General features: G+C 43.2%; 1 protein-coding gene across 10 annotated transcripts in view; it reads right to left on the bottom strand.

Annotated features, from left to right (window-relative positions):
• Positions 1-27,962, bottom strand: part of SIPA1L2 (signal induced proliferation associated 1 like 2) — a 232,980-nt gene that overhangs the window by 57,863 nt on the left and 147,155 nt on the right. For all 10 annotated transcript variants that reach the window (XM_043477113.1, XM_043477112.1, XM_043477117.1 and 7 more), the window contains 5 exons: positions 27,089-27,263; positions 22,104-22,207; positions 11,938-12,095; positions 7,744-8,320; positions 3,517-3,791 (listed from right to left, as the gene is read on the bottom strand). In XM_043477113.1, the coding sequence (XP_043333048.1) occupies positions 3,517-3,791; positions 7,744-8,320; positions 11,938-12,095; positions 22,104-22,207; positions 27,089-27,263 (1,289 nt within the window). The remainder of the gene's footprint in view (positions 1-3,516; positions 3,792-7,743; positions 8,321-11,937; positions 12,096-22,103; positions 22,208-27,088; positions 27,264-27,962) is intronic.

Raw genomic sequence — 27,962 nt, 5'->3', positions numbered from 1 at the left:
TTTTCAAAATGAGTGGAGCATTGCTCATTTCCTCTTTTATACCCTCCTCTGCAGTGTCATTGATAAAATCTGATGATGCAGAGGCTGATGTTGCTTAGCTGTGCTGCGCTGAGTTGCTCAGTTGCGTCTGACTCTTTGCAGCCCCACGGACTGTAACCCGCCAGACTCCTGTCCTGGGGATTCTCCAGGCAAGTATCCTGGACTGGGCTGCCATGCCCTCCTCCAGGGGATCTTTCCAACTCAGGGATCCAACCCAGGTCTCCCACATTGCATGCAGATTCTTTACCCTCTGAGCCAACAGGGAAGCCCAAACCTGCTTAGAGTGGGGATGAAAGGTAAGACATTTCATACTCGGCATGCATGTGTGCATGCTCAGTCACTTTAGTCATGTCTGACTCTGTGAGCCCATGGACAGTAGCTTGCCAGGTTCCTCTGTCTATGGAATTCTCTAGGCCAGAACACTGGAGTGTGCTGCCATGTCCTTTCCCAGGGGACCTTCCCAACCCAGGGATCGAACTGCATCTTATGTGTTTCCTGCATTACAGGTGGATTCTTTACCACTACTGCCCCGGGAAGCCCTCATACTCAGCATGAGAGTCTAAAGCAAAGGGCTGTCACTTCAAGGATGACTTCAGTGACGTAAGGCTGCCGGATAATGATGAGTTCTTTTATCAGGGTGTCCAGAGAGTTGCTGGCACAGAACGTGAATCCAAAAATAACAACAATGTAAATCTGCAAATTTACAGATTCAGATTCACAGGAAATTGGAAGCCTGAACTGAAAGCACCATAAATGATACATGCCGGGCTTCAAAGCTTCCTGACTTGTGGAAATGTGGATGATAGTGGACCATTTCTGGAGAGTCACCATCAGGAAAACAGATTATTCTCATCCTGGCTAAGGCAAAAAATATAGAAGATAGGTATTTCAGATTAATCAGGAGAAAAATCTGTATCTTCAGGGAATGACATTAAGGAGATTCTGAGAAGACAAAGGCAAAATCTCTAAATATCTTGAACAGTTTCAGTAAGAGAATTTACATTTAAAACAAACAAAGAATTAATTATGTGCAGACCAAAGCAGGTAACAAACCCTTGGATAGAAAAATAGCAGGCAGAACTTTTAAGTGGTAGTTTTTATTTGCTTTAGCTGAAAAACAATTCAGCATTACTTAAGAAATTCTACTTTTCTAAATCATATGTTTTAAATACCAAATATAATGATAACTCTAACATTTTTATTAACCATATCTCTTGGAAGCTTTAAAAAACATCTTACTGAATAACAGCAGACCAAAACTAAAAATAGGAGAAAAATGTTTTGCTTTTTTTTAATTTGGGGAGAACATGGTAACAGTTTTGTCAAATTCAATAGAAGTAATCAACCTTGAAGACAGCACAAAATTTAATTCTCACCACAAAATTTATAAATCTATAACTCCAGTCAGTGAAGAAAAAAAATCTTACCACGTGGAAAAATTTCTAATAAGTGGCTTAAAATTTATTTATAATAAATAAAATCTATTTATTAAAAGACTTTCACTTACAAATATTTCAGCTTCAAAGATTAAAGGATTTGCTTTCTGTTATATCCAAGTCTTGTTTTTAGGAAAATAATTTTTGTCTCTGATTTCCTTGTACTCACACCCCTAGGAGTGATTCACAATGGGACAGAATCTGGCAAGGCTGCAAGAAATAACTTGGTTATTTCCTGTGACATGTGGCTGCTACTCTTGAGAATTTCAGCTCATTAACCTTTACTCTATAATCTTACTGGGCAGATATAGGAAATCAGACCATAGAAAGCTAAGCAGGGAGCAAAAGGTAAGGTAACGAACAGAAACACAATTTTGTAAAATTCTGTACCTTAACCAGAGAGGAAGGCAGTTTACCACTGGCTTGTTTTCTAAAAAAAGATCATGGTTTAGAGCTGGTGTATCCCCAGGTAGCTCAGTGGCAAAGAATCAGCCTCTGAATGAAGGGGACTTGAGTTCGATTCCTGGGTTGGGAAGACACCCTGGAGTAGGAAATGGCAACCCACTTCTGTATTCCTGCCTGGAAAACCCCATGAACAGAGGTGGGCTACAGTCCGAGGGGTCACAAAGAGTCAGACGTGACGGAGCACATAGGCACACATACCACCCAATCAATATGGCAGCCACAAGCCAGATGTGGCTAATGCAGTCTTGGTCCATTTATTAAAATAAAAACTCCATTTTCTCAGCTGCATTAGCCACATTTCAAGTGTGTGCTATCCTGCAGCTAGTGGCTACTGTTTAGATGGTACAGATATAGAACATGTCATCAGAGAAACTGCTCTTCAATGGTGCTGATTTGGGGGTTGGGAGAAAGGAGATGGACAGAGCACAAAGAGGGACCTCAGTTACACAGAAACAAGATCAGGAAGAGGGCACTGTCATTCTGCTATTTTGAGTATGAATTTCTCTTACAGCACGAAAAAATTCAAATAACTATCCTAAAGATTCAGTCTTTTGTGTGTTTGTTTTTCACTAAACGTGTGGGGTTTTGACTATGCCAGAGGTGAAGATTGCTTTACATATTATCACCTTATTTAACCTTCATCAACAGTATGAGGTAGGCAATGTAATAATCCCACCTTACAGATACTAAGTGAGGCTTAGAGAGAGCAAGACCCTGATGCTGGGAAAGACTGAGGGCAGGAGGAGAAGGGCGTAACAGAGGATGAGATGTTTGGAGGGCATCACTGACTTGATGGACATGAGTTTGAGTAAACTCCAAGAGACAGTGAAGGATAGGGAAGCCTGGCATGCGTGCTGCAATCCATGGGGTTGCAAAGAGTCAGACACAACTGAGTGACCAATAAGAAATAGCAAGTGACAAACCCCAAATCACATAGCTAAAGCCCGGATTTCAAGCACGCTTATCCCTCCTAAGCCAGAGCTCTTGGGGGGCCAGTAGGACCTCCATTTGAGATGCAGGCAGAGAAAGGATGCTCCAGATACCACTATACATACTACCTACCTTACAAGGCAGGCCAGAGCAGGTGGGCGGCTTGTTCTTTCTCCTCTGGGCCTAATACTCCTGTGATGTTGAGCCTGAGAACTTTCTATTTCCAATGCCACAGTATCCTTTTCTAACTCCACTCTTGTCCCTGTTCCTCAGACCCATCTATCTCTGAGCTTTCCAAGTCCAGTCACTTCTATGTTTCCCATGATCACTTATGAGAAAGCCCTGAACCAGTTCAGCCAGAATGGAGTGGTCACCAAACAGTGTATCTGATTTCCCAATATTCCATCACACATGCAAATAAATATTCTGAATCCAATGGCTTCAATGTACCAAAGGAGAGCTTAGAAAATGAGAGTTTATCATTTTTATATACTAATGATTTTTTTATAGCTCTTTTAAGTTGTGCTAATGGTGGATGTCCAAACAACTTAGATGGAAGATGCACATGACCTCATATTCTGAGGGTCTTACAGGACAGCACCTGCCATCCAGGCCAAGGAGGAGTGCTCATGCATGAGAAACTTACCTCCGAGGTGAGCCGTCATCATGGGGCTGGATGATGACCACCTTCACAGTCACTGAGGTCCGGAGAAGGTCGATCATCTGCTCATGGGTCAGTGTGGCCACGGCCACCTTGCAGATCTCCACAAGGCGGCTACCCTGGCGAAGGCCGGCCTTCCACGCAAAACCGAAAGGTTCCACGTCTGCCACGATTCCCTCGAAGTTCACGTGGAAGCCCAGCTGGCCCAGCCCGTTCCTCCTCAGGGTCATTTCCACGGTCTCGCAGCCTCTGGTCACGATCTAAGGGGGAAGGGGATGATGAGAGGCAGGGTTACGGGGGGCACCAAGGCCCTGCCCTCCAGCTATCCCAGTGACAAGAAAACAAGACGGGGACACGGTTCAACCCAAATGTTATTGTAATTATCCCTGGCATCAGCAGCAGAGAAAATAACACAAGTAAAATGATGGTTTCATTCTTCAAAGCCAAATCAGATACAGGTGTCCTGCTTTTTCCTAGAAGCCACTGACCCAGAGCCTGAGAGCTTAAGATGGGCTCTAATAACCTTCCCTTCTCCTTGCTACATCACCTGACTTGGTGCTTAAGCATCTAAATTGCATTGTTTCAAACAGACTGAAGCAACTGAAAAAACGTGAAGCCTGTCACCCATCAAAGCAATAAAGCCTACTAGACAATTACTTTTTTTTTGGCCCAACTGTGCAGCTTGCAGGATCCTATTTTCTCAACCAGGGGTCAAACCCAGGACCCCAGCAGTCATAGCACCAAGTCCTAATGACTAGATGCCAGGAAATTCCCTATTAGACAATGTAATTCTACTTGTAAAATAGCCCAGTGGTGCATCGGCTATGAAAAACAGTATGGCAGTTCCTCAAAAATATAAAATAGAATTACCATGTGACTCAGCAATTCTACTTCTGGGTATATACCCAAAAGAACTCAAAGTAGGGTCTCAAAGAGGCATGGATACACACATGTTCTTAGCAGTGTTATTTACAATAATCAAAATGTGGAAGTAACTCAAGTGCCTATGGATGGAAGAATGGATACGCAAAGTGTGGCATATACAAACAATGAAAAAAATGGCCCCATGCCTTTCCAAGCTAACACTTGGTGACCTGCCCCCGAGGATGGGCAGCAGCAGGAAGTCCAACGGTTAGGAAACCGGAAGTGTTCTCTGCGGCAACCTGTGGACATCCTATTCTAAACCCTGGGGCCCCTCTCCTGGGACTGCCTGCCCGTGCTGGCCTGGGTGACGAGGACCATTCAGATCAAAAGTAGGCCAGCCAGCCAGCTTCCTTACTGTCTCTGGACAAGGGCGGCATGCAGAAAGGCACTCCTGCAGGAAGTGTCTCACTAAGTAATCTAAAGCACCAATAATTAGTTAACGCCACCCTCAAAAGTTCTTACTGAGAATAGCCCACATGAATGGAAAGAGAAACATGGGGTCACTGAAGGTATAATTTGATGACATGTTGTCATTGTTGTTTAGTTGCTAAGTTGTGTTGGACTATTTGCGACCCCACAGGCTATAGCCCTCCAGGCTCCTTTGTCCGTAAGACTTCCCAGGCAAGAATACTTCAGTGGGTTGCCATTTCCTTCTCCAGGAGATCTTCCCAACCTAGGGATCAAACTTGTATCCCTTGCATTGGCAGGCGGATTCCTCACCACTGAGCCACCAAAGAAGCTCTTGGATGACCAAGGCATCACTTGCTTGTGGGTAATTTAAAACCGGGAGGTATCATACCTGTATCCCCCAAAGCACAGAGCTCATGTGTGAAGTTTCAGTTTTAAAAATACATTCTCCATGAGATATGCTCTGAATACACAGATTCCTATTTAATAAGACCTCTGACTGTATATACAGCTGTGGGACCCAGACTGGTGCAGGTTATCACCCGTGTGGCCGGCGTTGCCACGGTTACTACCCCAGTGCTCACACTGTCGATCAGTCTCTCAAGTGCAGTGACGGTCTGGGGCATAGGAAAACGGGGAAAGGGATTGCTGGGCTTAGTGGTGAAGTTTTGAAAGATTGAAGTTTCCAAAGTTATGAACTGAACTAACTCAAAATTGTTGAACAAGTACTTTTGTAATATATACAACCTGAATACATTTTTCTTTCACTTCTTTTTTCAGCTTTGTTTCAAATAACCTCACTGACCAAAAGACCACATAGGACATGCGCCCGGCCTTCTTTCCAATAGGAACATGATTACTAGTTGAAATTTAACATCCACATATCAGATTGAAGAGTGAAAGGTCAAGCTTTTCCTGAGTCCTACATGTTCTGTCTCTTCCTCTTATTTCTTCCACCCACCTGCCACGTCTCCTACTTTTTGCAGTTTCTTTCTCCCTTCTGTTCCGTGCTCCTTAACATTTATAAAGGCTTAAGGATCATGCTCTCACTGACTTGGAGTTCCTCACATAATTACATGATCAATAATCACATGATGGCCTCCTACCTATGAACCTGGGACTGGCTACATAATTTATGAAATCTGGTGCAAAATTAAAATGTACGGCTCCTTAGACAAAAATTTCTGAGTTTCAAGATGGTAACAGCAGAGCATTCAACCAGGCCTGGGCTCTTCGGAGAGTGGCCGGGCCTGCTTGTCCCTTGAGGCAGGAGTGCTCATTTCCCACCTGTGTCTCTACCTGCATAACAGGCACTCCTGTTTTCACCACTAGAAAATGCAGAGTTCACCATCTGTCCAACAGTGCCCCTTCCAAATCTCTCTACTAGGAGAGCTTCCTCTTCTTCCTTTCCATTTCTACTTCTCCTGCCTGGCGCCAGCCTTATGTTCTAAGCCCCCAACAGTCTTTGGCTTGGTTTATTTCTACCATCTCCCGCTACAAGTCATCCTAGATACAGCATATTGGATTGGCCAAAACATTCATTCAGGTTTTTCTGCAGTATCTAATGGAAAAACCCAAAGGAACTTTTTGGTTAACTCAGTATTTCCTCAAATATATTCCAGCTCTCAGGCAGCTTAGTCATACAGTCACTTTTCTAGAAAGATGGCAGAATAGGTTCCTTGGAATAGTGAATGTATCAGACCCTCTGGGACGTGCATTGTGCTGGTTGGTGAAGGGACATGTGTTTGTGTTGTATTTTCCAGAGCACAGATTATAATGACTCAGTGGGTCTCTGAAATAAGAAGTATTTCCAGGATTACCAAAAGCACATGTCCTGAGACTCACCAGATAATTCAATTCTCCAGATACATACACTGATCACACACTTAATCATCCCCAAATCACATCGTGGTTTGTGCACATACACTCTCAATACTGCTGAACACTGTAAAGAATGCCTGCAAATAATGATATTATTTCTCCAAAGCCAGCAGACACTGCCTTGATTGCATTGTCTCTTCTATGTGGTCTGGAATAACAAAAGATTTATATTTGGTGGCAGGAAATGGGTATAATTTCTCCTTTTTCTCATGATCCATAACGACTAAATCTTTTCTAATGAATCATATACACATCCCCTTGGGGGAAGATTTACACATGAAAAATTCTTTTGTCAAATCATATTTTGTTCTTTTATTTGATTTATTCTTATAATTCTATTGTATATACTCAAACTAAAATCTGTATCTCCCCTTGTTATACTAAGAATTATAAATACAACTGCTAAATACCATAGGCATCACTGAAGGGTTTTGCTTTGTACGCCAAATAACAGTCTCTTTTATGACTTTTTCTTTTAAATCTTTCTAATTTACTAGGTAATTCTATAAAACCTCTGCAAGAAACTGGCTGCAAGATTAATAACATATTTAATTTGGCAGACTAAACAGAAATATTGCATAAAAACTCACAGAGTTGAAGGGGCAAATACGGCTTATTCTGACCATCAATGTGGTCAACGGTGATTCTATGTCTGTTAACCTCCTCCTGCAAGGTACTGTCATGCAAATCTCTACAAACACACATAACATCTAGTCAATTCTCTTGTCCTTCCTTCAAATACTATAAAAATAAGTCCCAATATTCCCTTTGGAAAGCTGGCTTCACTTCTCATCTCTAGTCAATTGTTAATGGATGCTTCTCCACCATTCATGGATTCACAGGGACAACCGCTCACAAGGACACAGTGTTTAAACTCAGTTCTACCTAGAGAAAGAGTATTTCCCCAGGTAACACATCTGGGGTGGAACTTCCACAGCAGAAGCTATGAATATGAAGTTGAAGGCCTACGGGTGGTGGAAAAACAAAACCTGTACTTACGCCCAGGCGCTGGACAATCTCCCTGATGTCTTCAGCACAGCTGTCCACTGAGGACAGAAGGATGCATTCTCCTCGTTCATAAAACACCTTGATGCTCATTAACCCAGATGTCCACCCGATGACATCCCTGCAGGAACAGTTAAAGACCACGTTCTTGGAATCCTTCTCGATCAGCATTATGAACTCATTAGAAACCCCAAGGAGACACTCGATGTCCGCAGACTGGCCAAAGTCTCTCGCCACAACGTGCCACATGATGGCTCCTACGCTGAACAGATGGGCATCCTTCCTGGGCTTCACCTTCTCCTTCTTCTTGGCACCCAGAGTGATGAAGCTGAATTTTGCGGAGGTATCCACGGTGGCAGTTGTGACAAAGTTCTCCGCCAGGTCCTTCAAGTACTCCTGCCTCGTCCGAGTGGCCATCGCTCGAAACTTCTCCGATTTGTGGGCTGCGTTTTCTGCGTTGATGACTTTCGCTAAAAGGAAGTCCCGAAATACTGCTGACTTGGGGAAAGTTACACCTTTGGGAATTGGTGGACCAAATGGTGGCACATCTTTCGACCTAGAAACTCCAACGCTGAGGGAGGAAAAAGAGAAACAAGCTGAACTGCGATGCCATAACAGTGACCTTCAGAAATGTAACTGCTGACCACACTTTCAACTGAAGCCATATACTTCACAGCCTCTTCTTTTCCACACCTCTGGATATCAAGTTGTTCTTTGTTTTTAAGCAAAACTTTCAAATTTAGTAGGTGCACGGGAGGGGAGTTATAGGCTGAGTAGCCTCCCTTCAAAATTTGTATGCTGAAGTCCAAAACCCCAGTAACTGGGAAAGTGGCTGTGTTTGCAGACTGGGTCTTTGAAGAGATAGTTAAGTCAAAATGAGATCACAACAGTGGGCCCTAATCCAATCTAACTAGTGTCCTTATAAAATGAAACATGAACACACAGAAAGATAACCAGAGATGCAGACACATAGAAGAGAGACCATGTGAACACACAGCAGGAAGATGACCATCTGCAAGGCACAAGAAAGGCCTCATGGAGAACTAAGCCTGCCAACACCATGACCTCGGACTTGCAGCCTCCAGAACTGAGAGAAATGAATGTCTGCCATATAAACTACCAGTTCTTTGGTTTGCACCATGACTGTGCAAGCTGACTAAGGCAAGGGCAATGGATGTGTAGCCAGGTTGGCGCTCTTTAAATTCTGTGGCTGATCACCACTGAGAGGCAGTGACCCTCCAACAGCTGATAGTGAGATCCGCTCTGCTGGCCAGCTACTGGGCACAGTGACCATCCTCATAGAGCCAAAATTTTTGAATATCCCTTTTTTTAAGGAAACGCTCACTTGATCACATTTTGGAAGTCTAAATGAAGATTTTATGGAAATAAAGTTTTACGATATTTCAAACATAGAGTGATAGCAATCATCTTAATATGGCAAAACCAATAATGTTCCCTTGTATTAGACAGAAGCTTTCACTGTCTCAAATCTGTTTTGGAATAAGAGTGAATTAATAAATTAGCAGATGAAAGACTGGAGTGAGTGAAAGAATAAACCCCCCCACCCCAGCATCTACTCCCCAACTACTGAGCAGCTTCTGCAGACCAAGAATGAGAACCAACCCCAATCTGCTCAGGCTGATATTTTCTGTGTTGAGATAAACAAAGGAAGTCATCTATGCTTCACTTTCTTCACTGTAGAAAATCCTGGAAGAAATGAGTTAAGAAATGAAAACAGGTGTGAAATCTTCTTCTGGGATGTAGCCGGTGGGACTTTAAAGAGACTTTAAATAGTCCCCAGGGATCTCCCACCTTTGCCGTAACCTGCACAGCCTTTAGCAGAGTTAATTGTCTCTGGGAAGATGAGCTAGAAGACAGTCCGGGCAGGCTCAGCTAGTATGAAAGGACAGGGAAGGACTGCCTGTCTTTGGGACAGATGAGCAAACTCTGTCCTGTGTGTGCACTCAGTCATGTTCGCCTCTGTGTGACCCCATGGACTGTAGCCTGCCAGGCTCCTCTGTTCATGGGATTTTCCAGGCAAGAATATTGGAGTGTCTTGCCATTTCCTCCTCCAGGGGATCTTCCCGACTCAGGGATCGAACCCACGTCTCCTGCATTGGCAGGCAGGTTCCTTACCACTGAGCCACATGGGAAGCCCATGAATGTTTATGAGGCACTTTTAAAACCTTGAAGCACGCCGCTGCTTTACACTTGAGCCTCATTAGTAAATGATAACTTAGCAATAACATGTGGTTTCTCAAAAGGCAATGACCCTGTCTTTGGACCATTCGTATACATTATCTTTTACCACAGAAAACATAACGCAAGCCACTTTGTTTATAAGCAAGATCTATATCAAAGGCATCCCTGCTCCCCAGTAATCTAATTAAACCCAGGAAGCTCTAAAGAAATAAAAATGAAAAGGTATTACTTATCTTTTAAGATTTTTTTGTGCTAATCAACCACCTCATGATAGAAGAATAAACTAAAAATAGAAAGTAATTAAAAATACCCAATTTGACCTAAAAATAGCAGAAGATAAAATAACACCAAATACAAGAACGCCCTAGGCTCATGTTTCCAATCCATTAGGGAAGTTCATTTAAGATGATTCTTTATAATTACCATTCATGGGGGAGATCCCAGAAGAATAAGTGAAATGAGCATGTTTGCACTAACGTTATTGGATTTAGACATATCGTCCCTGGTGGCTCAGATGGTAAAGAATCTGTCTGCAATGCAGGAAACGTAGGTTCAATCCCTGTGTTGGGAAGATCCCCTAGAGGAGAGCATGGCTTCCCACTCCAGTATTCTTGCCTGGAGAATCCCCGTGGACAGAGGAGCCTGGCGGGCTACAGTCCATGGGTTCACAAAGAGTTGGACATGACTGAGCAACTAAGCGCATATCCTTTATACAGGCTAGATGTCTTTCTTTTTTTTTTTTTTTTTTCAAATATCACTTAAAAATAAAAAGTCGTTCTGAGCATTCAGGCTAGGGGTTGTAAACCAAGGTGTAAACCAGAATCATCATAGCAGAACCATGCGGATGGAGAGGGCATTAGGGGCTGGGGGCAAGGAGGCAAGCTGGCAGCACCTAACACACAGGCCAGCATCCTTGCCCCCAGGAGGGTACGACCACAGTCCACAGGCCCCTCCACCTCTCGCACACACCCAGGCCTGGTCCCCACCCAGGCCCAGCAGGCAGCTCAAGTGTGGCCACTGCTTCAGCATGAGCACCAGGGATGCTAACACGTGTCGTGCATAATTCCTGCTATTCATTCTTCTTAACTACACGCTGAAGTCAATACTGTTATCCTTAGTTTTCAGAGAAGGAATTGAAGGGCCCCCAAAATAAGGACTTCTCTATAGCTCAGATGGCAAAGAATCTGCCTGCAACGCAGGAGACCTGCGTTTGATCCCTGGGTGAGGAAGATTCCCTGGAGAAGGCAATGGCAACCCACTCCAGTGTTCTTGCCTGGAGAATCCCATGGACAGAGGAGCCTGGTGTGCTACAGTCCATGGGGTCGCAAAGAGTTAGACACGACTAAGCGACTAACACACAAAAATAAGCTAAGTTGTAGACACGGCAGGAGAACTGGATCCTCACTCAGGTGAGAGACCCGCTTTTTTAACAACACCCCACTAGACAGGCGCTTCCATGACATCTGCTTCCTGAGGAAGAGCAGGGGTGGGGGAAAGGCAGGCCCCGTCAGACCATCCTGGGATTCCTGGGCACCTGGCTGGCCTTTCGAAAGTACCAAAGCATCAAACTCCCATCTTGAGAGCCCCAGAGATGTGGGTGTTTCCAAGACCTTGGACAAGAAGAGATATTGCACCACCACCATATGTTTCTTTCAGGGAAGCACTGACGTGGCCCCATCATCCACCTCTGGGGCTGCCATCAACCAAGCAATGGCGTGGCAGGGCTGGATGACGTCCTGAATATTGAGGAAAGGTGTCACCTACACTCCTGAGCTGCTAGGAATCTCACTGTTTCAAAGTGGGAAGAAGGCAATTACTTCCTACAGAAAGTACCTGAGTGATGACTATGGGAAATGTAATTAGGGAGAAAGAAAAAAGCATAATTAGGGGCTGAGAAAGAATAATTGGAAAACAAAGATATTTAGGGAAAAGAGGACCTGTTGGAACAACTCTGGGAGCATGGAGCGCCAGGGGCGGCTGACTCACCTGTAACACACGTTTTCGGTACATGGATTATGCACTTTGACGATGACGAAGACGTGTTGAAAGTGGGACCGGATGCTTTTCGGAGTAAAAGGAAGTGCTCCGGGCTCTTGGAAGACAATGGTCACGATGTCATTTCCTATATGTCTTTTCCGCAGGAGCTGCAGTCAGGGAAGTGAACACACACACACAGAGTTACAGACAAAGTTTTCTGTAAAAACAAGATATGTAAATATATACAATGCACTCAGCTTTCAATTTCAAGGAGTTTGTTTTAGAAAAGCAGAGTTGTTCTTAGGAAGTTTGGGTTCCTTGATGTGGCCACAATGAACGACCAATGAAGAGAAAAGCCTCAATATTTAAGTTCATCTTTTACTGTAAAATGTAACTGTCATTCTCCCTTTTTCATCTTTATCACTTTTTTAAACCTGAAATAATAGCCCATTAGAGCTAAAATCACTCTAAGGAGATTTGTAGGTTAAGCTCGCCAACTTAAAGGCAGGAAATGGCATGGCAACCAAGGGAAGGTACGGTGGTTCCAAGTCCTCCACTTGTCCATCAGGGGCCTAGCTGTGTCCGTGCTTCCACAGACACGTGCATTTCTGCAACAAAAATACAGAAGGCTGGGGGCTTCCCTGCTGGCTCCGTGGTAAAGAATCTGCCTGCCAATGCAGGAGACACAGGTTCCATCCCTGATCCGGGAGACCCCACATGCTGTACAACAGCTAAGCCCACGTGCCACAGGCATTGAGCCTGTGCTCCAGAGGCCGGGAGCCACAACTACTGAGCCCGCCGGCCGCAACTGCAGCAGCGCATGCGCCCAAGAGAAGCCGTCTCGATGAGAAGCCCGTGTGCTGCAACTAGAGAGTGGGCCCCGCTCGCCACAACTAGAGGAGAGCCTGTGCAGCAACGCAGACCCTGCTCAGCCAGAAATACATATATAAAAATTTACAAACAATACAGAAGGCTGTTATTTTGGTGCCTAATATTTGCAAACTGATTAACCGAAATCTGGCCTTTTATAAAAATGTATGTTGGAAACACAGAATCCACCGGATTAAGAGCTGGAAAGCCCAATGAATGACATATGCAGCAGAAGAGACAGAACCCCATAGCGGTAACACTGAACACTTTTACTTGAGATGTTCCTTCTGCCAAGAACACCCCCTTCACCCCAAGTCTCTCCTAGATCACTCAGGTCCGAGCTACCACAACACCAGGAAAAATGTTCTTGGCAACACTGCGCATGCCCTGCACCCACACTCCAAGCCCAAGGCAACAACATTAGCTGTCTTGTCCTCTTTCAGTCTTGGCTTACTTCTCCTATATCAAGTCATAATCATCAGGAGGGCAGGAGACGTGTCTGACTGAGTTCTGGTCTCCTGGGTTCTAATGGCCTGCCCGGGACACAGCAGACACCCCCTACCCAATGGGAATAAACAAATGATACAAATACACAATCACAGCCACGCAATACTGCACAATAAGGCACTGAACACCTCCGAATCCATGCCGATAAACCCATACACCCCATAAGCTGATGCACCTAAAGCCACTAGGATCTGTGCTCACAGAGTCTGTGATCCTCGGTTTTCATAGAGACAGTAATCCTTACATGAGGCGGTGATGTCATTGCAGGAACAGGGTAATCTCAGGTAGTAAATCTCTCTTTACGAGCAATAACAAAGGCAACAAGCTTGTGTTCAAATTTATTTGGCACCTACAGAACATACTTCACTGTAAAGAGCATTAAGTTCGACTTTTAAAACCTTTTAAACTCAGATACAAAAAGGATTTCATTGTCAGGCCCCTGACTTGTGCTTTAGCATGATAAAAGTCCTGGAAAAGTGGGAACGAAATGTCCATTCTTCCAGAATTCACTGCTTGCCAGTTAAATTGCTGATTCATATGCTGGAAAATTCCTATTTAAATCCTGATGGTTAAAGTTACAAACACACGAAAATCGTTTTGCTGCCCAAGTGAAGTTTTGAAAGATATATTAATACCCATTAATGAGCCATCTGTTGTTTCAAATATGTTTGCTGGATATTTAAGTATGAGGTGCCACTTCAGAAGCATGTAAAAAAATCAGTAGCAAACTAGTTATATATTCACTGTGTTATTTACCCATTCAATTGTGGACACAGATGTTAGCTACAATAAACATTTCATGGAAAGAAAAGAAAGGAAGGCAGGGACATATATCTAAAACAAGCACCATGGGACTCCCTGGCAGTCCAGTGGTTAGGACTCTGCGTTTCCACTGCAGGGGGCTCAGGTTTGATCCCTGGTCGTAAAATTAAGAACCCACATGCTAAGTGGTGCAGCCCAAAAAAAAAAAATAGAATAAATAAAATGAGGACTTCTCTGGTGGTCCATTGGCTAAGAATCCGCCTTGCAATGCAGGGGACATGGGTTTCATCCCTGGTTGGGGAACTAAGATCCCACATGCCACAGAGCAACTAAGCCCACGTACCACAGCTAGAAGGAGTTCAAGCACCCCAACAAAAGGTCCCGAAAGACGCAATGATGAATCCTCATGCTGCGACAAGTCCTCGCACCACAAGTAAGACCCGAGATAGTCAAATAAGTAAGGAAACAAATGAACATTTTAAAACTTATTAAAGTAAAAAAATAAAACCACCACCACGAGAAGCTGAAAATGGTACAAGGCTAAGATATTCTTCCCTCGTCTCCCCAATAACTGTAACATATGATTTACATGTACTGTAACAGGACAAGAAAACTCAGGAACAAATGAAAAGTTTAAAAAAATAAACAAAAATATCTCACAATGTGTTCAGTGTACTTGCTGAGCACGGATACAGTGGCTTATGCTGTACTTTCTTCGAAACACAGGGATTCTCAGACGGGTGAGAAGATAGGGCTCATGGTGGCCAAGGCCACACGGGGGGGACTCTGGGCCCCTCTTCCCCAGTGAACACCCTCCTGGCTAATCTTGCGGGGTGGTCTGGCGCTTTACTTAGTGAAGTGTAGGTAGCTATTCCTACCCATTTCTCTCCCCTCTGAAGGAAGATGTTGGGTCCAATCCCATACTTCACTTCGGGAAGCACAATATTTAAAGCCCAAGTTAAAGGAAAATTTAAAGCTAGTTATTTTGATAATGTGCCAGTCTGCTTTTGTCTCTTTTTAAACATATTCTTTTGCTTCATAAAATGGGCTGTGCTCAGATGCTCAGAGTCGGGTCTGACTCTTTACGAGCCCATGGACTGTAGCCCGCCAGGCTCCTCTGTCCACGGGGTTCTCCTAGGAAGAACACTGGAGTAGGCTGCCATGTCCTTCTCCAGGGGATCTTCCTGACCCAGGGATAGAACCCTCACCTCTTACATCTCCTGCAATGGTAGACAGATTTGTTACCACTAAAAATGTATTCTCTTGCTTTGTAAAATGGGCTAGAAATATTTTTAAAATTCTGGTTAATCTACCCATGGTCACAGAATGCATTTTGTAAAAAAAAGTGGGGGTGGGGAACATGGAGATTCATTAAGAGGAGGAAAATAACAGCTCAAGCTCTTTGTAGAGAATAGCCCAAGAAAATGAACACCTGGCCCATTAACAGGATACCTGAATCTCTTCAGAGACTAAAGTAATACATCTGGCAAGTTCTCAGAAACATTAGTCACTGTCGGACATTAATTAGCCTAAGCAATTCTTGGGCTTCCTATATAAAGGTAAGGGTTCTCTTTAGTAGTTAGTTATATCCTGTTGTAACTGGTCAATGAAACTCTGTAGAATGGACTCCGGAAGTGGAAGGGGAAGGGCGTGGCAGCCTACATAGACCACAGTGGTCCAGACAGGAGGGCAAGTTGCTAGACACTTAGAGGTCCCTGGCACTATTTCAGGAATTAAGGAATGATGGCGTCTTCTAGGTCTTTCTAGACATAAGAAGCTCCTAACACTTGCTTGGCGCCAAGACTGCCAACTCAGTGTCTTCAACTGAAAAAGTGAGTTAATAAATATTATATTAGATTTACATAGTCAGTTCTGCTAAATTCCCAACACTGGATTCAAGCTGTGAGGCAGGAATAAGCTCTTGTTATGACAAGGGAAGTGAAAATGTGATTCTTCACCCAATTCTATGATGAAAAAGCATACAGATACTACAGAAATAGCAACCTGTGGGTTTAAATTTTCAATTCCTTGAATGAATTTCAGAGTTTCACAGGTCCAGTTTTAACTTGGTGCAACAACCAGAAGCAAGTGAAAACAAACAATCTCTAGGCAGTCTCGTATGCATCAAAAATGGCATAAAGTTGAACCTGGTTAGATCTACGAGCCTCTATGCAAATAGGTTCATTTGTTACATTCTTTTTTAAAAAACCTAGCAAGATAGGAAAACAAAAAACAAAACACGTTACACCTAATTTTGGAAGAAAGGGGAGAAGAGGCTACACATACATAAGAAAGAGAAAGTAGGTGAGATGTCAGTGATGCGAAAGCTTAATTTGAGACTGGAGAAGGCAGATCTCCAGAGAGAGTTTCTTGTCTTAAAAAGCAAACAGGTGAAAATGAGCATGATTTCAAACAGAAAACTGCATTGTTTAATGATTACAAGTTCTGAAATTCAAAGAGATGAGTGCAGAAGGGAGCAAAATATGAAATGTATTCCCACTCAAAGAAACAATCATAAACTCTGGATCTCAGTCCTTCAGGTGTCATCGGAAAGTCCGGCAGGCTGAGCAGGGCTGACAAAGACTGATCTGGCCTGATCCTTCCCACAGTCTGACTGGTCACAACCCCTGTTCTAGAGAGCCACCTGTTGCTAGTCGCTGCAGTAGGCACCTTCTGTTTGCTAACTTTGCTTAGAAAGTGTCTGCCCCTGGGACTTCCCTGGAAGTCCAGTGGCTAAGACTCCGCATTTCCAGTGCAGTTGGGGGTGAGGGGAAGTTTCACCCCTGGTTGGGAACTAGATTCCACATGCTGCAACCAGAGATCTCACATGCTGTAATGAAACTGAAGATTCCTCATGCTGCAACTTAGACCCAGTGCCACCAAATAATTTTTATAGAAGTGTCTCCTCTTTACATGCAGGGCTAGCTTCTCCTCCTTCAGAGACTTCCCCTAATTTTGCACAATGCACACAAAACACACACAACACACACGCATGCAAACAAAACACTGCACCACCCATAGACTCTACACTCAGAGAAGCATGTACCAGTGCTTAGAATGCCCCTTTTGTTTTTAAGAGACATCTATAGAGCTTCCTGTATAATGAAACGGAAAAAGTGAACATGAAATAGTAGTCTGAGTAATAAGAAAGAGAGTGAAAACCCACACACGTTACCATATAAATACAGAGGATCTATACTTAAAGAAGGAAAACCTTGCCTCTTCACTCCCATAAAAAAGTGACCACAATTAACCACTCTGATCTCAGATCAGCAAGAAGATACCAAATTTAATAGCCATTTCAAAGATGCATTTGCTGATTCACCATATAACGAATGTAAAAATATTATATACAATATTTTACCAACAACGAGAATAAATGTACAATAATTTGTACAATAAATGTACAAACCAGTGAAGCATTTCCATTTTGGAAATGGAGAAACAAACCATGAACGTGGATTTTTAATGATTCAATAACAAAGTGAAGATAAGAAACGATTATGAAGATACAAGTATTTCTCTTCTGAAAATGAGTAGTGCCAGCCCCTTTTTAAAGCACTAATTCTTACTGTATAAGTATATATCCCTTTTTCTGGCCTGGGAATAATGCTAATCATGAAAAGCTGAATGAGCACCTTACGCTTCCAAAACAGTCTAGACAACTATTTATAGGTGAATGCAAGAGCAGTCAGGACCTGCTTGTACAGAACTTAATGCAGTGGAGTCCTCTAAGATCTGAATGGTTCCTCAGCTTCCCTGGTGGCTCAGACGGTAAAGACATCTGCCTGCAATGCAGGAGCCCTGGGTTTCGAAGATCCCCGGAGGAGGAAATGGCAACTCATTCTAGCATTCTTGCCTGGAGAATGCCATGGACAGAGGAGCCTGGTGGGCTGCAGACCATGGGGTCACGAAAGAGCAGGACACGACCGAGTGACTGACACTCTCATTTCACTCCCTCAGCAGTAGCAATGAGGAACTTAGAAGTATGTACACAAACCTTTTAAGGCAGGGGCTGACCACGTGCCTAAATTATATGGTGAAGGGGTTCCAGCCTAAGAAGCTCTGTCGCTATTACTTCTGTAGATGTCAAGTCCATCCTTAGAAAAAGACCAGGATTCTTCAGATGGAATCTCAGAAACCCAGGGGTTTGGCCTTTTTCCTTAGGGTCCTCCATGGAGCTCAGATACCCCTTCCAAGCAGAGCAGTTCTAACATTACAAAGCATTTAAAAAAAAAAAAAAAGGAGGTTTACTCTGTGCCAGGACCATGCTACCTTTATGCTTTATATACTTAGCTTGAAGAAAAAGGTGTCTCTGCCAAAGTGAAGTCTGAAGCTAACTTGTGGGGATCTTTCCACTGATAACACCCCAGGATAGCTTAACTATGGTTTGTCTATAGGACAAGTGGGAGAGGAACAAGCCCAGGGGAGACAGCCCTGGGAAAAGCGGACTGCCTGCCAAACAGACGTGGGGGACTTCACTGAAGAGGGAAAACATTCAAGAATCGGCTTCCTCATCACTCCCAAGGTCTGGCAAGGTTTTCTTTGTAAGAGTCAGACATTCCAAAGATTAAACTCTTCTGCAATTGTGGTGAACTCTCTAAATACTTTTTACTACATCTTGGAATAAGCTTTCAGCTTGATTTATTATAAGAACAAACATAAGAAATTCTATGTGATGTAGACACGTCTGGACCAGTTAAATAGTCACAGATATCATGGTGTTAATGAGGCCGACGTCAGAGGCACAATTCACGTACAGACAGTAAACTGTGCTAAGCTGTGGCCTCAAAGAGCATTCATGAGCCCAGATGGTCATTTTAGACACTTCTGCCCTTGGTATTAACACAATCCGTGGGCACGGGTTGGGTGGGTGAGAGATACGGCAAAGCAGCACAACCCACAAGAAATCTGAAAAGTCCATGTTCCAAGACTGCACAGAGCCATCACTGATCTATGACCAGAATATTCTGATGACAACTCACAATTAGCAAAATATTAAGTATCAAAGTTAAAAGAGTTTTCTGAAATTGTTGATAAATTAGTCCCTTGTTTTCTTAGCTATTCAGGCCTTAGCTCTTCATAATAAATCTTTAGGACTGGAACAGGAAGATGAAATGCAAATTAAGTCATCTAAAATACTTGTCCTCTATATCTCATAAGTTATAAATTGTAATAACCCCCAAAATTTATTGAGCACACTGTGTGCCAGGCACTATTTTAAGTGCTTTATACATATTAACTCCTCTGATTCTTTCAACTAGGAAACGTTCATTAATTCATCCCACAAATGGTAACTGATGGCTCTCTGCATTCTGGGCATGCCCCTGTACGCATACAATACTCAGGAAAGAGAAGAAGTAAAAGTCTCTGTCTTCAGCAATAAAAGAAAATAAAGCATAGAAAATTTTGCCCAAGGTCACAAAGATAGTAGCTAGGAAATGTGGTTCTAGAATTCCTGCTCTTAAGAACTATATTTTTCTGCTGAAGCTTTTTTCCAACCTAGAAGGAGGAAGCCTCACAGAAAGCCCTAGAATCACAGAATTCTAACACCAAGAGAAAGATGTTATGTATCATTTTGTGCAGATATACTCATGTGTGTCAAACCTCCTCATGTCCAAACCTTTGGAAGGCAGCACAAAAATACAGCATCCTTTCTGTTTGAGCCTGGGTATGGACTCCTTCCTTCTCAGCATAAGGTTCCAAGCACCCACGACTGGCCACCTAGACCACACCCTCATTATACGCTGCTGCTGCTGCTAAGTCACTTCAGTCGTGTCCGACTCTGTGCCACCCCACGGACAGCAGCCCACCAGGTTCCTCCGTCCACAGGATTCTCCAGGCAAGAACACTGGAGTGGGCTGCCATTTCCTTCTCCATCCTCAGTATATAATTATCACATTTCTTGAGTGACTAAGGATCTTTGTCAAGGCCACAAGACAAGTGACTGGCCACGGTTAAGTTCAGAATGCAAGTCCAGTGATTTTTATCCCACACCCTACATTCTCATCCTTTTTATGTGATTACCTATGTTGAGTATGTAAATTTTCCAATGAACCACATATAAGATCATACATATTCCATATATATAAGAGCAACTGAAAAAAGCAAAACAGGTTTTTTTTAACAATTCTCTAACTCTAATCTATCAGCATAACTTATTCAATGCCATGGATTCTCACTCCAGTTAAAAAAGAAAATGAAAATGGAACCAAATAAGTCTTTAGGCTATAGAGTGTGTGATGTACTGTCTCAATGCAAGGGATTTTTTTTTTTTTTTTAAATCTCCCATTTGGGAAGCTGAAAGCACTCATGTATCCCACTCCCCATCCCCTGTGCTTCCATTCACATTTTTGTGTGTAGGGATAGTTTCAGTGAAAGAAAGTCAGGTATAAAGAACTCATAAAACCACCATTTTAATTACAGTTCAATAAAAAGGGGGTAGAAGAATCTAGTATTGAGTTCTGATAAGAGCAAAGTGAAATGAGCTTTGAAATTCCAGAGGTTGCCATCTGAGAAACAATGGGGTGGATTCAGTGTGGAGTCCACCAGGGAATCCTCGGTGGTCCCGTGGTTAATACAGAGAAGTGGGTTGGATCCTTGATCGGGGAACTAAGGTCCCACATGCAATGGGGCAATTAAGCCCACAGGCCATAACTACTGAGCCTGCATGCCACAACTAGAGATTCAGCGCGCCACAACAAAAGGTCAAGAGTACTCTAAGTAGGACACAGCCAAGTCAATAAATAATTTTTTTAAAAAAGTGACTCAGGTAATAAGGGAGCTGGTAGGACCTTAGGATTCAAATGCTCCATAAGGCACTCGTTCTATTTCTACTAATGTGCTGACAGGTTCTCTGGGTCTGAGTTAAGCCCTATGACATTTCTGAGCAGCAACTCGCCCCGAATTTAATTACTGGATGATTCGTAAGTATCTGCAGGACAACTACATGGTCTAAATTGAGCTTCTTAATATCTAGTGAGTCCACATGGCATTCCAAATAAATGTTTTAAGAGCTGGAAATCCCTTAGTTTACAATATATGTATATAAATTCATACATGTGATCTAGGGATTATAACTCCATCTCATAAAAAACATAGACATGTGATCAAAAGATAGATCCTCTGAAGGTAGTGGGCAGAGCTCGGATTACTAGAAAACCCTGTAGAATATACAAGATGGACAAGAGGCTGAGGTCAAGTGTTAGGAAGAAAAAACCCATCTAGCAGTTACTGCAAGAAGATGAATCAACAGAGGAGCTGCAGCCCTGAACAGGACAAATGAGTCTGGGGCCCCGGGACCTCCTTCTCTTCCTGGCTGTGGGATCTAAGGTGGCTCTTGCCACTTGGGGACAGGACAAGTAGCCTCTTCGGAAAGAAGCATCCTTTGACTACCTTCATGGAATTTCATGAGCACCCAGCAAACATGTAAAAAAGAAAGGCAAGTTCTCTGCAAGAATTAAGTTTCATTCATTTGACAAACACTCACTGAACAACTACTATGTAGTCTTTGGTGCTTTAATTTAGAGCAAAGGAGTGTGGTTAAGTAACATCTAGGAAAACGAAGTTTTCTTAGACATGAAAACAAACTTTGCTTTAACTCTGGGTTTGCCCCCCAAAATAATCAAACTCCTAAAATTAAAGAATGCCACAAGTGAGTTATAACATACTTTCTTACAATAACTTATCTACCCACATGCAGAAACCAAAGTTCAGGTTACATCTGTCGCCTTTTTTGTGATTTGTAATTAATACAGCTGACACTGGTTCTCATTAAGGTTTTGCTTGGGAAGCAATCCAGGTGAGTGTGGGAGAGCATTTAAATTTTGTAAGAAAAAAGTGCAATGAAACTTGTGCGGTAATAATCACTTTAAAGCCCAAATGTTTCCCAATGATAAGAGTCAAAGATTATTAATGCCATTTAAGGAAAAAAAGAAAAAAACCCTAGCAATTCTTTGCAAACTGGATACACTAATACCATCAAAGAGCTGGCCCTGGAGCTGGCACGTGCGGTGGAAGTAGCGGGGAGGCCGTACCTGCTGCCGGTTGTTCGGCGTGTGGGGGAGCATGGTGCACACGTGGAACATGAGCTCGTAGTCTTTGTACGTCGTGTACAGCGAGTGCGTTCCTGTAGAATCCGCTGAAAACAAAGATTAATTACAACAAGTCAGGCCACTGCAGATTAGCAATTCAACACTTAGAAGGTCATTATCACAAAAGGCCATCCAACTGAAAAGAACAGACGGCCCAACTACAAAGGAGCAGTGTCTCGGTGGCGGCCCTGCTGCCCTCACGCCAGGCAGTTTCTCCCACTTTCCAGCCCATGGCCGCTGCCTGGGTTTTCTTCATTTGCTCTCACACGTGCTTTTGACTGAACACATGGTTTCCCCTCTTGTATCTTCTGCATTCTTGCCTTCCCAGGGCTGATGACCCAGATGGGAGAGATGCTTCTGCCACGAGCGGTACAGGTGACGAGAAGAGGAGGAGGTATGGTCTGGTGCAGGTCTGGGTGCAATTATTAGATGGGGCTGAGCTAGCCAGAAGTTGCCCTTGCCCCATAGCGCGCACGACCCTCCAGCGTGTGTGTGTGTGTGTGTGTGTGTGTGTGTGTGTGTGTGTGTTTACAGTCAATTCTTAGTTATTCCTGGGCACTTGACCCTCCAGAACTCAGAGAAATGAAACAGGATTGACTTCGTATGGAAATGAGGACAAAAGATATTAAGGACTTCTCTACCGAATGATGGAACTAATTTTCTTTTCTTCTCAACAGGCAATGCGACGATGCAGTCCCATGATTAAGACCAAGGAGAATGAATGAGATCTCTTGCTGTATATTACGCACTGACACATGTTAAAAAACTATGACATCTGAATCCCTGTTAATCATACAGCTATTCATCTTTTCAAAAGCAGAATGATTCTTTGCAAATTCAAGACCCATCTGTATCATCAACAGATTACCTCACTGAGAATTTCAGACACCAAGCCAACACGGAGACTATAACACATTTAAGTAATGATTTTAGGGTGGGGTTTTGAACCACCTTGCATCTGGATAAAGATAAAAAGATAAACAGAAATTAAGAGGTAAGCAATTCTGTCTTTCTGAATCCTTGACCTATATCTATTTTTCCACATTTTAAAGAACAAGGAACAATACCATTCAATATTATTTAAAATGAAGTTTATTCCACTGGGCTTATTAGGAAAACTCTAAATAGTTACCTAGGGCTAACTTTTAAAATCTGAAATTAAAAATTTTTTACTTTAAAAACATTATAACAATCTTCATGAGCATTTATTATTTTCTTTCTAAATCCTGTAATTTTTTTGTATTTCCAGCATTTATATCCGATTCAGAAATAGTCTTGAAAATCCTCTAGAAAAAAAATATACAGTCTTGCACTGAAAAGGTAGTCATAGAAGGCAATTTCATGAGTAAGGGGAGTATGTAGAATCTTTATCTATGGATATTGGCAGATCAACTTGCAGACGGTCAGAGTATATTCATCTAATAAGCTGTATACTATCTAGGCACCAAATAAAGACATTTTCTCTTTTAACTATTCATTAGATGCATATTTGTTATTTTTCCATAGGACTTTTTAGGGAGTAATCCTTCATTTCAACTGTCTTATCTCGGGATCCTGACTGTGAAAGTGGCTTTGGAAGTGGGCAGCCTAGTCAGGAAAGAACGATGACTGTTCTTTCCATGAAGAAATAATAGTGAAGGTCAGAGGATGAACTAACCCTGCAGGTTCAAGGACTCCCATTACAACACTTACTCCGATGTTTAAAATTCAGTAAGAGAAATGCTGACAGATGCTTAAGAGTCTGGTCAGTGGGCTTCAGATGCAGGAAATTGCAACGAAAAAAGAAAAGTGCAATTCTGAGGGGGAGAGGGAGAAACACTTTCAGAAATGTGGTCATAGCTTGTCTATCCCAAGCCTATACTAAAGGATGAATTTCAGAAATTAAGCATTTTTAAACTTTTCATCTCAACTATCAGTATGGCAATGGAAAAGGTAAACTCACAAGCTTGGTGGGGTTTGCTGCAAATATTTCTACTAAAAAAGAGATACGGGGCCATCTATGGCAGTCTTTGGTTTTATCATTCTCTGCACCTAACCAAAGAAAGAGGCCACAGCCTGGGGTCTGTACTCTACAGGTCAGCAAAGCAACTTAGCAGCTCATGGCCCTTCTGTGCCTACCCCAAGAGAGAAATGGCTCATTTTAAAGCTGGAAGGGACATCTCAACTACTCTAGCCCCAACACTCTGAATTTTCTTTGTGAAGAAAATATGGCCCAGATTTCACCAAGGTCCTGCAGCAGGCAGAATTAAAACTGAAACAGTGGGGGACTTCCCTGGTGGTCCAGTGGTTAGGTCCACCTTCCAATGCAGGGGACATGGGTTCAATCCCTGGTTGGAGAACTCAGATCCCACATGCCTCTGGGCAGCTAAGGCCACTGGCTACAACGGCAGGTGCCCACATTCCAACTCCACACGCGACAACTAAGACCCAACACAGACAAACATAAATAAACGTTAAAAAGTTAAACACAATTCTCCTGAACTTAAGATTTTCTTGCCCACTGTGTAAAAGGCATAACTTTCATCTGACCATTCTATGAAACACAATTCTTAGAAAGTTCCTCTAAACTGAAGATGTGCCATGATTTCTTTGTCACTCACAGAATGCCTTGGTCATAAAAATATGAATCAACATGTCAAAATTTTGTTCTTATTTCCTTGAGCTAACATGATTAGCATGACATCTATAATGCATTAAATAAAAACTCAAAGCTGATGTCAATTCTGTACATAGAAAAAAAAAGTATTTGCACTATCTACATTGTAGCGTTATAGAATGTATACATCAGGGGCTTTTAAAATGTCCCCTCATCCCTCCCACAGCAGAAGGACAGCAGACATGCAGGGCAGCAATGAGCCCATGTTGGTGCTCATTCTTCAGGAAGGCGTCCCTAAGGGCAGCACGCTAGCACGGCCAGCGGTTGTATGGTAGTCTGTAGGTAAGGGGAGTTTGGCAGAGAAAAAAGAAAGAAAATTCAGAAAAGGCCTCAGTGACCTTTCTCAAAACAAGTGGACACTCACAACAGGTATCACGTATTATTTTCTACCCTTTAATTTCTGAGCCATGAGCAATGCACATTCAACTTAATAGTCAAGCTCCAACCTTGGCCAAATCTGTGGAAGACACACAGGGCCTGTCTGTGAGTCAACTTTTCTGCAGATCTTGTGATCTATCCTCTAAGTGTCACTTTCAAAAACGGAAAAGCAAATACTGCATGTTAACACGTATATATGGAATCTAGAAAAACAGTACTGATGAATCTATTTGCAGGGAAGGGAAGGAGACACAGATGTAGAGAATGGACTTGTTGACACAGTTGGGAGGAGAGGGGAGGAGGAATCGGTAAAGTCGCGTTGTCACATACATACAGTGATGTGTGGTAAAGAATCTGCCTGCCAAGCAGGAAACTCAGGTGCAGTCCCTGGGTCGGGAAGATCACCTGGAGGAGGAAGTGGCAACCCACTCCAGTATTCTTGCCTGGAGAATCCCATGGGCAGAGGAGCCTGGCGGGCTACAGTCCATGGACTCAAAAGCGAGTCAGAAACAACTGAGGCAGCAGAGCACACGTGTAAAACAGATAGCTAGAGGGAAGCTGTTCACAGCACAGGAAGCTCAACCTGTACTCTGTGATGACCTGGAAAGGTGGCATGGGAGGGGGGCTCAAGAGGCAGGGAGGCTCAACATACGTATACTTATGGCTGATCACACTGTTGTATGGCAGAAATCAACACAACACTGTAAAGCAGTTATCTTCCAGGAAAACTTTTTTTTTTTTTTAATTAAAAAAGAAAAGAAAAGATTGAAACCCCAGAACTGATGATAAGCTAGACACGGGAAGAGCAGCACCCCTCTGTTGTAGGTAAGTATCACTGAAGGTCGCAAGGTGAGCAGACCTGGGGCCACAGGGCCTTGGTTTCAAGCCTGGCTGATGCTGCCCCGGGACAGGTTCCCACTGACCCCTCCTAGAGGAATGGATGCCCTTGCAGATGCATCTTTTACTCACTCTTCAGTAAAAGGGCAAGCAAATCGTTGCTTGACAATAAGTAGAATTTTCCCAAATACACAAAATTACCCTACCTGCTATTTTCAGGTGTGTTGAGAGCAACTAAGTAACAACACAGATACAAAGGTTGAATATTTAGAATTTATGAGGACCATAAGAACAGGATTACCGAAATGAAGGAGCAAGACAAATTCACACATAGGAGGGAACGCACAGGTGCCCCACTTGAGAGAACCTGACTAAGGTCCTTGGAAAACAGGATGTGTTAGCTTTTTAATCAGAGCTTCAGCTTCCCAGGTAATACCATGAAAAAGGCTATAAACAAGATAAGGCTGCAAGCATGGATGTGGAAATATTCAGAGTACTCAGAAATGAATGCAAGGTTTGGTCAAGCTGCAGTGGGACAGAGTGGAACAGAGAGGTGAGGTGAAAAGAAAAAAGAACATACTAAAAGATTCTTCACAGAATCCTGGGGGATCTCTGCTCTTGTTACAAAGGAAGAAGAACTGACCTTTTGAGATTATGTGGGACACAATGCCCTTGAGAAGTGTGCTTTTGTTGCTCATCTGAGTGCATGGGTGTGCTCAGTCGTTCAGTCGTGTCTGACTCTTTGCAACCCCATGGACTGTCGCCCACCCTGCTCCTCTGTCCATGGAATTCTCCAGGCAAGAATACTAGAGTGGGTAGCCACTCCCTTCTCCAGGGGATCTTCCTGACCCAGGGATCGAACCCGGGTCTCCTGAACTGCAGGCAGATTCTTTACCACCTAAGCCACCAAGGAAGCCCTCTGCTCATCTGAGGAACTCGCAACTCCATCCCCAGTGAGCTGGCTCAGCCGCTGCTGGGGTCAGGACCACTCAGATGTCTGCGGTGTGCCTGCCCTTGGGGAATTAGATCTGTGCAGACGCCCAAGTCTGAAGCTTACTTTTGTTGTCCAGCTGGGCTCGGTATTTACTAAACCCTTTCAGCCGCACTCTCTGGCCCAGCAGATCCAGGAACTCTTCAAAAGCTGGCCCTGCCGTCTCGTTGTTGTACATCTCCTCTTCGGTGCTCTGGCCGGCCTTGCAGTACAGGATCCCGATCTTGTGCTGAAAGCTCAGCTGAAATGGGGGAGAAAGGAAAATCACTGGGCAGAAAGCATCAGACGAGCACACACGAAACTAACACAGTATTGTAAATCAACTATGTCGTCAGTCGCTCAGTCATGTCCAACTCTTTGTGACCCCATGAACTGTAGCCCGCCAGGCTCCTCCGTCCATGGGACTTTTCAGGCAAGAATACTGGAGTGGGTACCATTCCCTTCTCCAGGGGATCGTCCCAACCCACGGAATGAACCCGGGTCTCCCGCATTGCAGGCAGATTCTTTACCATCTGAGCCACCGGGGAAGCCCATGCTCCGATATAAAACACAAAGCAAATTTAAAAAATTAAAAAGCATCACACAAGCTAACTTCCAGTAAAATTAAAATTATAGGAGCTGAGAATTCTGTTCATAGGAAAGCATGCCAGGACAATTTCCAGAAGCTAAAAAAAGTAATCAACTATCATTCTGCAAAACCCTACAAAAATCATAACAAACCCAGAGACCTGAAAATAACAGCTGGAGAAATGTCAGACAACCTAAGAAATACAGTGAATGGCCTTGCCTACATGGGAGTTTGCAGGTTTCCAAAACAGACAGCTAGGTTCAAACATTTATTTAAAAATAGAGCTGTGGAAATATCTTATACCCTCTATATAGTAAATAGCATTATCTTCGAAGTTAGAACGGAAAAAAGCTGTATATTTTCAGACGTTTT

The sequence above is a fragment of the Cervus canadensis genome, chromosome 8 (assembly GCF_019320065.1).
Source record: "Cervus canadensis isolate Bull #8, Minnesota chromosome 8, ASM1932006v1, whole genome shotgun sequence".
Lineage (NCBI taxonomy): Eukaryota > Metazoa > Chordata > Mammalia > Artiodactyla > Cervidae > Cervus > Cervus canadensis.
The sequence above is the reverse complement of the archived record's forward strand: the minus strand, read 5'-3'. Positions and strand labels throughout refer to the sequence as shown.